The sequence below is a fragment of the Populus nigra genome, chromosome 18 (genome assembly GCF_951802175.1).
Source record: "Populus nigra chromosome 18, ddPopNigr1.1, whole genome shotgun sequence".
In the NCBI taxonomy this organism is placed as follows: Eukaryota; Viridiplantae; Streptophyta; class Magnoliopsida; order Malpighiales; family Salicaceae; genus Populus; species Populus nigra.
This window is the reverse complement of record NC_084869.1, coordinates 256,301-268,513: the sequence shown is the minus strand read 5'-3', so window position 1 is coordinate 268,513 and position 12,213 is coordinate 256,301. Positions and strand designations below refer to the sequence as shown.

At 31.4% G+C, this 12,213-nt stretch overlaps 1 protein-coding gene across 2 annotated transcripts; it reads right to left on the bottom strand.

Annotated features, from left to right (window-relative positions):
• Window positions 1-2,320: 2,320 nt before the first annotated feature.
• Window positions 2,321-10,765, bottom strand: LOC133678984 (protein DOWNY MILDEW RESISTANCE 6-like). Of its 2 annotated transcripts, XM_062101533.1 has the most exons (5): window positions 10,486-10,765; window positions 10,055-10,302; window positions 3,215-3,539; window positions 2,713-2,975; window positions 2,321-2,546 (listed from the first exon to the last, which is right to left on the bottom strand). In XM_062101533.1, exons 1-4 carry the CDS (start codon window positions 10,681-10,683, stop codon window positions 2,730-2,732), a joined length of 1,017 nt encoding a protein of 338 aa, XP_061957517.1. In that variant the 5' UTR covers window positions 10,684-10,765; the 3' UTR covers window positions 2,321-2,546; window positions 2,713-2,729. The 2 variants fall into 2 exon arrangements, with proteins under 2 accessions (XP_061957517.1, XP_061957516.1); XM_062101532.1 differs by having other exon boundaries at window positions 2,321-2,975.
• Between the last annotated feature and the right edge of the window lie 1,448 nt (window positions 10,766-12,213).

The window sequence follows — 12,213 nt, the reverse complement described above, 5'->3', positions numbered from 1 at the left end:
AATCAACAATAACAATTATATATATAAATTAACATTTTTAACATAAATCAACAATAAAAATTATATATATAAATTAACATTTTTAATATAAATTCAACAATAACAATTATAGCAATACAAACAATAATATCCTAAATTAATAAATAAAATTAAAAAACCAAAAAACACTACACAAAACATCATAAACACAAAACAAACAATACACAAAACTAAAAAAACACTATATCAATTCAAAATAAATTTGGAAATAAAAAATGCTTACCTTAATAGTGTGTTGAATTTAAGATTTTATCTACAAACAATACACAAAACAAAGAACATAAAAAAAAATAATCATAATTAAAATAAAAAAATACAAAGATAAAGAAAAAAGAATACATACCTTGGTAAAATCACAACCAACAAAACAATAAAATCTCTTCAATTTGCCAAATAGAAACGGAGAGGAGAACAAAAATGAAGAAGAAGAGAAACGAAGCCGAGAGAAAAAAATGAACCAAATGGGGGAAAGGGGGGATTTATATGGCAATTTTTCCGACAGAATTACCGACGGATATTAATTGTTGTCGGTGACATTAATTGGTGTCGCCGACGGGTTTATTCCATCGGTATATACCGATAAATTTTGAGACGGAATTATTTCCGTCGGTATATATTACCGATGGAAAAATTCCGTTGGTTTTCTCTGGTTTTATGGTAGTGAATTAACGTGCTGTGCATTCAATGCATCACAATCACATGCCATGGAATTCCTCATAAAGGTCCAAGGCCTGTGGCAAAGGTTGATTCTGGGTTTCCAAACAATGCCTTTTGATGTTTTGATTTCTTTGTTACAGAAATGGTATATGATATAATATGAAATCAATAAATTAAAAAAATTAAAATGTTTTGATTGCCTTGCTATGCTCTAAATTGACTCAATAACTGCATATTATGCAAAAATTTTAAAAAAAATATCTCGTTTCTTGCAAGAATATATGAATGCTTTTCTAATAAAGATGTGTTCAAATACATATCTCGCAAGGTTGTACTTATAAAAAATAATATTCAAAAATAAATGATTTTTATTTTAAAAAATAAATTTTAATTATATATTACATATAAAAAATTATAGATGAATTATAATAACCTCTCCAAAAACAAAATACATGCAAAATAATTAAAAAAACAACTGCTATTTAATAAAAAAAAACCAAATACAAAAAAAAATAATCAAAGAGAAGGGTATTAATTGGAATATAACTGAAATTAAAAAACATATAAAAAAACATGATTTGTTGTCTAAAAGGAAAAATTACAAAAAAAAAAAAGTTAGACGCCGCTAGGCCTGGCAAGCCAAGTCGACGTACAACCCATTCAAGGAGGAAGGGCCCGCGTGTAGATACTATTTTTTAAAAAAGAATATAAATGGGGCAAATGACATGTTGTCTAGCCCGCTATTTTTTGAAAAAAAATAATACAAGCGACGAGTCGCTTATAATTCTCCAGATTCATTGGACAAAAAAATAAGGTATTTATTTTTTACCAAAAAACCTATTTTCCGACTCATTTTGACCCAAAATACCTAAAAAATAACTTAAACACCTTTACAAACCTATTAATAACCTTAAAAAACAAAAAAAAAAACAAAAAACCCGGAATTAACCCGAAACCAAAAACCTTTCCGAGTTTAAATCTTATTTTTAGGTAATTTCAAGGTTAAAAAACACCTAAATAAAACTTTCCTCAGCAAATGTAAACATTTGACACCAAGATCAACCATTATGATGGCTGTAATCTGTGGAAACGTTGATTTTCTTTTTCTATCGCTAAATTCTAGCGAACTATCTCTCATTTCTTAAAGTAGGAACTAAAAAAATAACAAAAATAAATTTTTGTACCAAAATCAAATTAAAAACATATTAAGGGATCAAGTTTATGTAGGTTGTAAAGTTTGAGGATTGAAGTAAGCATTTTGAAACCATTATTCCTTTGTGACACCTTTTCTACTCTAGTTCCATGTCTTTTAATTTTATCTTTGATCAACAAATTTGATTTAGTTGTCTTTGAATTTGACCCAAAAAAGATGTAATCACAAAAAAAAAAAAAAACAATTTGAGTACCATATTGAAAAAAACACAAAATTTTGAGCAGTCTATCAACAGTAAAATTTAAGAAAATGAATAGTGTGGTGTGTGCTGAGTGAAATGACCGCACCTTTAAGATTTATAGTAATGTTATAAGAACTGTAGTGGAGTAGGGAGATTCAACATCGTAGACAATGATAGGAAGTCTTTGGCACCCTCGCAAAGAAAAAGAAAAAAACAAGGGAACTCCATGGTTTAGGTCTCTGATAATAATGCCAGCATAAAATAAATTGCAAAAGATACTGTTTGATTACAACAACTGTTTCTAATGAACATCTATTAGGACATGAATGGAAATTCAAAATCAACAAGAGGTGGCATGGACCAACAATCGAACAGTGACATAAAACCTTCCCCGTTCGCAGATGTAGCCTGATGCCTGTAACGATACACTTTTATATGCTAGAAAGGAGTCTGCAACTGCCATTATTTCACAAAATGAACAAGAATTTAACGTTGATGTCGGCGATGCGTCCTTGCAGGATTTCAGGAAAAAAAAAAACAGAAAAACAAGTCTGGCCCCCAACTCCACGACCTGAATTTATTAGGAAATTGCAACAATAATAAGGTGATTGGTATCACTTACTAGTAAAATATGTACTTTCATTTGTTCTTGAAAAGTTCCAAACAGTGTTCTTGATCCAAGTCCCTGCTCCAAAACTTCTTGTAATATTCAGCATATGTGAAATCCCTGTATACGGCTCCAGTTCCATCATCGGTGAGAGCTTTAGGCGGGGTGATCAATGCGTTATCGTATGGACAGAGGAAGGAAGCAACTGACATCCTTGCCTTGTCAGTATTCGTGATAGCTCGGTGCCACACACTCTTGTATCTCCCATTGCTTAGTGCCTGCAATCACGAAAACTCATAAGAAGTCCATTGCTTAGTGCCTGCGATCACTCTTGCATCTCCCATTGCATGTGTTATATCACCAATCAACATTATAGCAGTAGAATGTTGCCCACAATATACATGGACAAGAGAATGTTTGTTGCCAATATTGAGCCTTGCAGCTCAAGGGCACTCGTGTTCCCTTTCCCATTCCCATTCCCACAAGAGGTCTCAGGTTCAAGGAAATGAGTGTTTACCTGTAATTGATCACCGATGTTAATGACAAATGCATCTGGATGAGGATTAACAGCTACCCATTTCCCGTCTTTGAGGACTTGAAGGCCTGCTACTGATTGGTCTTGAAGTAAAATAGTGAGGGCATTGGGGTCGGTATGTCCTGGCAATCCGAAAGTCAACTCGGGCTCTGGACATGGAGGATAAAAGTTTACAGCCATATGTTGCCCTTGTTCACCCAAGACATTCTTTACATGATCCTTTTCGAGGCCTAAGCTCTCCGATATCAGTTCTTGTATTCGAAACCCAAGTTCTCGAACTTGTATACAATAACTACTTACAATGTCCCTATTCATACAGCACATTTCACATGATTACATCACAATTCTACAGCACATTAATACTAAGTTGGTACTATTATGATAAACAAGTGAGTCGAGAGTCACACATCCAAGAAGATCATAGATCATGAACGTATATACGGAGAATAAATATTTTGAAAAATTGAGGAAGGCAATTGACCCCCTTCTACTCTTATGCAACTCCGTCCTGTGTAGAGATTGATAGACCATAAGGTCCATAACTTATTAACTTCGGTCTCTAAGTTTTTTGGAACAATGAGAGTGGATCAATAATTTTAAATTTTGATTTGCAAATTAATTAAACTCAAGAATGTACCAATGAAAGTTGAGGATATAGTTGCCCCATATGGCATAAAAGTTCATCCATCTCTCTTTGATATTGCCTACTAGTGATACGATGAGACTACAGGAAAAACTTCAGTTGAAATTTTTCCCCAAAATTCTTGATGTAAGTAAGACTTTTTATCCCCAAAATCAGATATACATCAAGAAGCAACAATGTCAAGTACCCCCGACATGTTTCTACAATAATAGTCAGCATGTTTGAATTACGATCATGTCTTAATAAGAAAATTATGAAACAGAGTTTGCGTTTAAAACCATCCACCCTGCCTATAAATAATATATTTTTCCCAAAAAAAGAAAGGAAAAAAAACCATTAACTATATAGCAGATGAAGACAGAAGTCTTTCCTTTACTCTTTCCACGTCATTAGCCCTATCTAAAAGACATCAATCCTATTAGATTGTGAACGACATTGTAATCTCGTTACCTTGAAGTTGAACAGCAAACTTCAAAGCATGAACACTATGGATTTTTCAAAGTTAGCCTAAACACTTCATAGCCAACATATCACCTCACGATACCAGTCGTAGCTTGTTCGGGTTGAAGAAAGATACAATTAGTTTTGGACATCATTTAAGATGTCATTTAGTTACTTTTTCAAGACATATAAGAGAAATAAAAACAATGAAAACAGAAGAAATATATTTTTCTCTATTTTTTTATTTTTTAAAAATAAAAATTCATTTCAAAACTATTTCATAAATAAATTTATTTGATGTGATCACTATCTTGGTTCCTCCATCTAAATATATTTATAACTCTTTTATTTGAGGACACCAACCAAATACATCATAGAAGCTTGAAAATTAAAATATAGATACTATTAATTAAGAAGTCTACATTGTATATAAATCAACTTCAAATCACTATTATCCATGTCATCAACCTTGCTATGACAGAGAAAGATTTTATTGTGTAATTGTTCCCAGAATTTTATAACCAAGAAAGCATGCAACATGCACTGATCTCCATAGATGAATTCATTTTGTTTCTTGTTGAATTGTCCAAAACATTGAAAAAAACAACCAGGGGATAAGATAACCATGATCTGAGGGCATCAATGAATGATCAGCATCACTCTGCCGGTGGTACCCCAGCAAAGAGTGGAAGAGGGACCTAATTTATTTTGACAAATTAAGTAGATCGGTCGCATAACAGTACATCATCTTTCTGGAAGAGGGCTGGCTAATAACTAGGGACTTTTGCAGACTACCCTACCTTATTTAATTGTTTCGTCGACTGACCATCACCATAATATTTAAATGAATTATTCTCAAGTCCTCGATCTTGAGCTTATTATATCCTAGTCCTTCGTTTCTTCAAACTTGTAACTTAATCTTAAAAATACTTGTTAGTTTCTCTTAAACCTTAATTTAAATTCTTGATGATTTAGCTTATTATATAGATAGAAACCAGCACAATGGGGGGTTTTAAGAGACATGCACTAAAACATTTTAATAAAACAATATTGGTAACACCCAGCGCGCGGTGGATTATTTGATGATTAAAAAGGTTTGTTTCTTCATTTTTTGAGTTTCGAAGATGAGGACATCAACCAAAAGAATTTATTCTCTTTAATGCGTAAAATTCATGCAGGAAACACCAAGATCATCTCGAGAAAAAAAATTCTCGATTGATGAGGAAGATAATCCAAAGATATCTCCAACCCGCGACCCAAAAATTAACAAAGAAAGAATAATGGTCAAGAAAAATCAAGGAACTTGTTCATAAGTTTTCAAAACATGGAGGATAAAGTCATATAGACAGGTAGATGGAATATGCAGGAATAAGGCATATTTCAGTTCTCTTACGTCAACACGATTTCAGTTCATGACATCATTTTCCACCTCGTTAAGAAAAGCTTTTATTAATATGCAAGAAATCAAAAATGTCAATGGATGTGATCTCATCCAGTGCATCAATAGAGCGTCATAGCCGTTGGATTATAAAATAATTGCCCTAAACCTAATAATTTAAGTCTCCATTTTTGTATTTTACGTTGATTACTTAAATTTTTAAGGTTTTGGACCCACGCTGCCAAGATTCTGGCACCAAGTTGCTTTAAAGACAGACAAGTAGTTTAATAATTTTGGAGAGGGAAGTCTAGAATGCCGGCATATGTAATAATAATAATAATTAATATTATTATTTTGGATGCTTTTTTAAAATATATTTAATTTAAAAAATATTAAATTAATATTTTTTAGTATTTTCTAATGATTTTAATATATTAATATAAAAATTTATTTTTTAAATTTAATATATTTTCAAATAAAATTCATTTTAAAAAGTATTTTCTATCACAATCACAAACAAACACTAAGAATGTTTGATAATTATACGACATTTTTTAAGGAAATAACATATGTCATGCATTGAAACCTCGTTTAATATTTTAAAATTTTAAGTTGAATTTTTTTTTTAAAATATAATATAATATAAAATTAATTTAATAATAAAATAATTATAAAATTGAATACTCGGTAAACACTTTATAATTTTGAGTTGAAATAGTTTTTTTAATATAATATAATATAATATTAAATTTAATAATTAAAAAATTATAAAGTTGAATATTATATTTTTTAATTAAAATTAATTAATAATATAAGATAATGTTTGTATGTGCAATTTTCAAGTAAAAAAAAAATGATGCATAAAAAAATATATAGAGGTAGAAGTGATATTCATATTAAAAAAATAATAATTATTGACAGCACACTCACAGATATCAGCACTCAAATTTACATAAAAATTTCATGATGCATGCAAGCTGGTTGGTATATGTTGCTATAAGTGATTTTAGCATTGTTCTTTCTATATATATAAATGTTCTCTACATGGTATATATTGATTTTTATATTGAAAATATCTAGAGTTATGCAATCAAATGAAAATGACCATTGAGCTAGAACCAGAAATTAATATTTCATGAAAACTTTCCATTAACCAACTATTATAAATAAGGGGTTTTATTTAATAATTTATTCCATTAATTTCTTGATATTTTGTAATTAATGTTATTAGTGCTCTATAAAAGAATAATACTTGTAATCAAAGGAGAGGATGGAACTAAAAAAAACAAACGAGTGCAGATGATGGCGTTGAGGCAAATCACTTTCCATGAATTTATTACCCTCCTTATTTATGACAGCTACAGAGTTTAACCCCATCTCCTAATTAATGCCTGTGGACTCCATGGCACAGTCGACTTTTCTGAAGTAAACGATGGGCTGAGTTTTATATATATATATATATATATGCTAGTTCTTTGGTCATGCTTCATGACGAGTCAGATTATTTTTTAAAATTAAAAAATATTAAAAGTATGAAGATTTTTTTAATAGTATTATTATATTCAATGAAGTTGTTAGATTTTGATATGTAAACCTGTTAAACTCGTGAATCGGGTAACTTGAATCAATACATCATACTTGTAACTTGAAAAATAAACTTGGTAAGATTAATAACTTATTTCTAAATTATTTTTTATTTAACTATAAAATAATAAAAATAGATAATTATAAAATAGAACGTCAAACCAATACTGAGATTTTTTTTAATACTATAATAACTTCATAGAAAACAAAACAAAATAAATTATAAAACTAAATTTTTAATCAGTCCAATATCAAAGGATGAAATTAAAAAAATTAAATTTTTAAAAAATAAAAGTTAAACTCACTAAATTCGTCAATAAACCTATAGACTTTTTAAAATTTAATAATATATATTTTTTTTGAAACTATTTGTTTTAATTATATGATAAAAAAAAAATTAGATGATTATATAATTAAAAAGAAAAACCACTACTAAAGATGTAAATTGGGGTAACAAATGTTGCCTCACCAAACTCGTAAATCAGGTCATTGACTCCACAAAATTTAATAACCTAGTTTTTTAAATTATTTTTTATTTAACTAATTTTTTTAAAAAATAGATCATACCGCAATGCTAAGATATTTTTATGATACCGACCGGAAACTAAGAAATTTTTTTATACTAAAAAAATAAATTATTATAAAAAACAATATTTTCCACGTACCTCAACTTTTAGCTTTACTTAATATACAGAAATCTGCTTTAAAACGTGAGCAATTGCTTTGATTATATTTCTTATCAATAATGCACTTTTTTGTCGTTATAGTGGATTTTCTATGTCATGGACCCTACAGGCTAAAAAGAACTCTTTAAGGCATGAACTGTGCCTAAAAGTTTACCAATTTGCCTTTTATAATTGATTACTCTTTTATTTTTGTAGAGTCCCTTTTGAGGAGGATTGCCATTCTCTAATCCCCGTGTCCTCCCTCATTTTATAACAAAAAGAAATATCACATAAAATCTACCAAAAAGAAAAAGAGAAGGATATTTTGATTGATTTTTTGTTGGATTCGAGAAATCTCCTTCCCGGAAAGCGTATTTTATGGGTTCAGGTGAGTATTTTATGGGTTCAGGTGAGTGAATAAAACCCCGGCCGTCCCAGGCTCTTACAAGAGGTGTACGTTCTGACTCGAACTCGAGACCTGCTGTGCAGATCTCAAGCCCGTTGCCACCACGTTAGGCCTCTTGGGGATTATTTTGATTGATTGATAATAAAAAAAAGATATTGTTTATTTTTTAAAGTATTTTTTATTCTAAAATATTTTAAAATAATATTTTATTTAATTTTTAAAATTTATTATTAATAGTAAATATATTAAAACGATCCAAAAATATTTTTTAAGAATTAATTTGAATAAAAATTTCAATTTTTTAAAGCCATGGAAACAACAAACGTGGCCAGAGACGTTGAAATAGTTAAAGATGTGAGATTTCAATGAAAATCTTTCAAATTCAAATGAAATTTAGGGATCGGAGTCCATGGACTTCGTGTCGTGGCAATTAGGTCCTTAACTGTGTAATAATTCTTGATTAGTCTAATAAACCCTTCTCTAATTGCTCTATATAATTAATGGAAAGGGAGGGAAATAACTGTTTTGATCAATTTATGCGTAAGAATTTACCCTTCAATAATTAATGCGAAAGGCCTCGTTAGCAAGAGACTGAAAAAACAGTAGGGCTACTTGAGTCCTCCTTTTTCGTGCCGCATGTGCTCACATGCCCACCTACTCCCTTCTAAGGACCGCAAAATACTTTTTTGCTCATGGAGGACCAGAAAAAATAAATAAAAAAAATTAGTAGACATGACTTTTAGAGTGGGAGAGGAGACTTTTCTTGGTGTCCGTGAGTGAATAAATTGGATCAAAACTATTATTTTAAAAAATTAATTTAATTTATTTTTAAATAAAAAACATTTTTAAAAACAATCTTTACCATATTTTCAAATATATATTCATAATCTAACAATATATAGTACAAGTTAACCTTTTTGATTGGATTTTATCGGCTTTTAGAAAGCTATGTAAATTAAGTGGAGTGATTCAAAAGATATCTTTAATTAGGGATTAATCAAATTTAAATATACAACGGAGCTTAGGTTAGAGTTCTCGGACAGTACAATAATTGCTATGCAATTATATTCGTGTACTGCAACTAAAACCTAGGACGAGTTTATTGGATATGGTTTATGTCTTCTTTACTTGCTTTCAATCACACGTGGAATTTAATTTGGTAAGAAAAACTCTAACCCGAACCCAAACCCAAACTTTCACCACATGTTTGTAATTAATTTTTTCCATTTCAAGATGAGAGGTTCTATTAAAAATCTTTTTTAAAATACTTGAAATTTACAGTAATCTTTTAATTATACAATCATGAACTCCGAATAAAAAAAATATTTGAAATGTCGTCAGAATATAAAATATGATATCTGAACAGTTATTTTCAATAATTTTAAATTTAATATAACTTATTTTTAATAAACTAGTGAAATGTTGTTATCTATTTTAATATTTCATGTGCAAGGAAGATTTTTTCTAGATGCATTTTCGCAAATAAATGCTAACTATGGAAAACAAAAGAAAAAAAGGCAAGTTATGACAGAAAGGGATGTGGCAGATTCTATGCACCACTAGTGCATGCACCCAAGGTATCTGAAACGTAGCTCTCCCTATGTTTGTGGTGTGCCCTATTCTGCATGACTGTGTTTTCAGCGGGAGAGGGAGGAGGAGGAGGAGGAGGAGGAGGAGGGGAGAGAGAGAGAGAGATAGAACTCACTTGAACGGAGGAGGTTTAGAAGGCCACTCAGGCGCATACTTGTCAAGAGGATAGCAATGGAGTCTAAGATAGTCCCTCCAGTTGTGAACCTTCTCCTTGTTCACATTAAAACTTGTAGAAAGTCTCATTGTCTTCGATGGATCATCAGAATACAGCTTCAGCTTCTCCTCAACTGGCAAGCTGAAGAAATCATGGGCTACTCCTAACATTTTCTCCACTGCTTCCAAAGACACTCCATGATTGATCACCTGCCATTCATAAACCAAAAGATTCACTATTCAAATTATTTAGCTATGATCTATACTCCATCTAATCATCATGCTAAAATAATCAAGTAATAGAAGGATTGATATGACTATTTTTAAAATATTCCACTACTACTAAAATATAAAACAAAAGAAGGGGGAAAAAGATATAGAAAGTAGGCTAACCTGAAAAAAGCCATAGTTCTTGCAGGCATCGCCAACTTGTTGGACAATTTGGTCCCTCTCCTGACAACCTAAATCTATGACCGGAACATTTTCGCACGTTGAAACTTCCCACAGCCTGGGACGTTCAGATTCCGGCCTAACATAGCTTGCCGGCAAGTTTGTGTACTGGATGCCAGAGGAAAGGACTTTTGTATCCATGCTACTAATTAAAAGCAGTAACAAAAGATGAAAAGGCAGCAAATTATTATAAATTTAGGAGTGGGCACTATGAGATGCAAACTTCCAGGAAGATGAGAGAGCTCTGCAACACACCTCGTGTATTTATAGTTGCACATGGAAGCTTAGCCGGTCGACCTATTTTTTTTTTTAATGCCTTTAAGTCGTCATTTGATGCTGTAATTTAACTTTATTATAATATGATGATTATTTTTACAATATGATTGATTTGATTTACATAATCAATCCTATTTTAATTTTTTCTATTGGGAAGTTATTTAATTGGAGGGAATTGGAATCCCTCGTTGCTATCTATTAATTTGTTGTGCAGGCGTGTTAAAGCTAAATGCCAGCAACAAAACTTTTTTACCTGCATATATAGTCACAGTTCATTGTTAATTAAATGAAATTAAGTATTAATTCCTTTCTTTATTGTTTTTGATTCATAGTGTTTCGAGATTCTACATGATTTGGTTTTTGTTTCATCTAGTGTTAGGTGGATTGTCGAGTATGTAACGTTTGTCTAGTCTATGCATCTATCTGCCAGTTTAATGAAAATCTAGAGGATGTAAGTTTATTCGGACTTCAAATTACTGGTTTTTTGTTAGACATGGTTTTGGCTATGTGGTTTCAACCATGTGAAAAATATTAATCTGATGTTTTTAATGGTTGAAATGATGTTTCAATGCTTAATTAGAATTGGTCGATTGACTCAGTACAGTTCAATATCACTGTCCGCAAGCGGAGGCTGGTGCGATATTAACTGCAAAAATTATGAAAAGCGAGACAAAAGCAACCTAGCTACTAAAGTGTGGTGGAGATGGATATCTGAAAGTGGTTCTCTGGCCCAAAGCAGACGTTGCTCTTTTATTTTTGGATGGTTCCCCGAGATTGAGGAATCCAGAATACTCGTTTAGTGCTGAATTTCGGAAAGAGTGTTTCCCTGAAATATGCTCTCTAGAGAACAAACGGGCATCTCCACGGAGGAGGCAGATATGTTGTCAAGTTCAAACAAGAAAATTAAAGTCAACTCAGGTAATCAAGAAGCTGATGTGGGCAATGGTTCAAGCCCGTCGATTGGTACTCAAGCAGGTTCTGGAGGGATCAGTTATAAGGATTCTCTTATGGGTGCTTCTTATATCGATCACGAGTCCAATACGGATCATACGAAGCATGACTATATTTCGGATGATGACGAAGAAGAAGATGGAGATGAGGAGTGTCCTTTGATTAAGTTGTCTGCTGAAGAAAAGAAACCGCTCAGGGAGCCTTGGAGACAACCTTTAATAATTAAAGTCATGGGGAGGGAAGACTGGCTATACATATCTGATGAAAAGATTACAAATACTGGAGAATCCAGGGCGATTCAGGGCTAGTAGATTTGGGGAACGACTTCTTCTTGATCAAGTTTTCCAATTGGATGATCGGGAATATGCATTATTCGGGGTCCTTTGATGTGCCCACTACTATAATATTTAATATTTAGATTTACTGATGAAAATTTTTATTAGT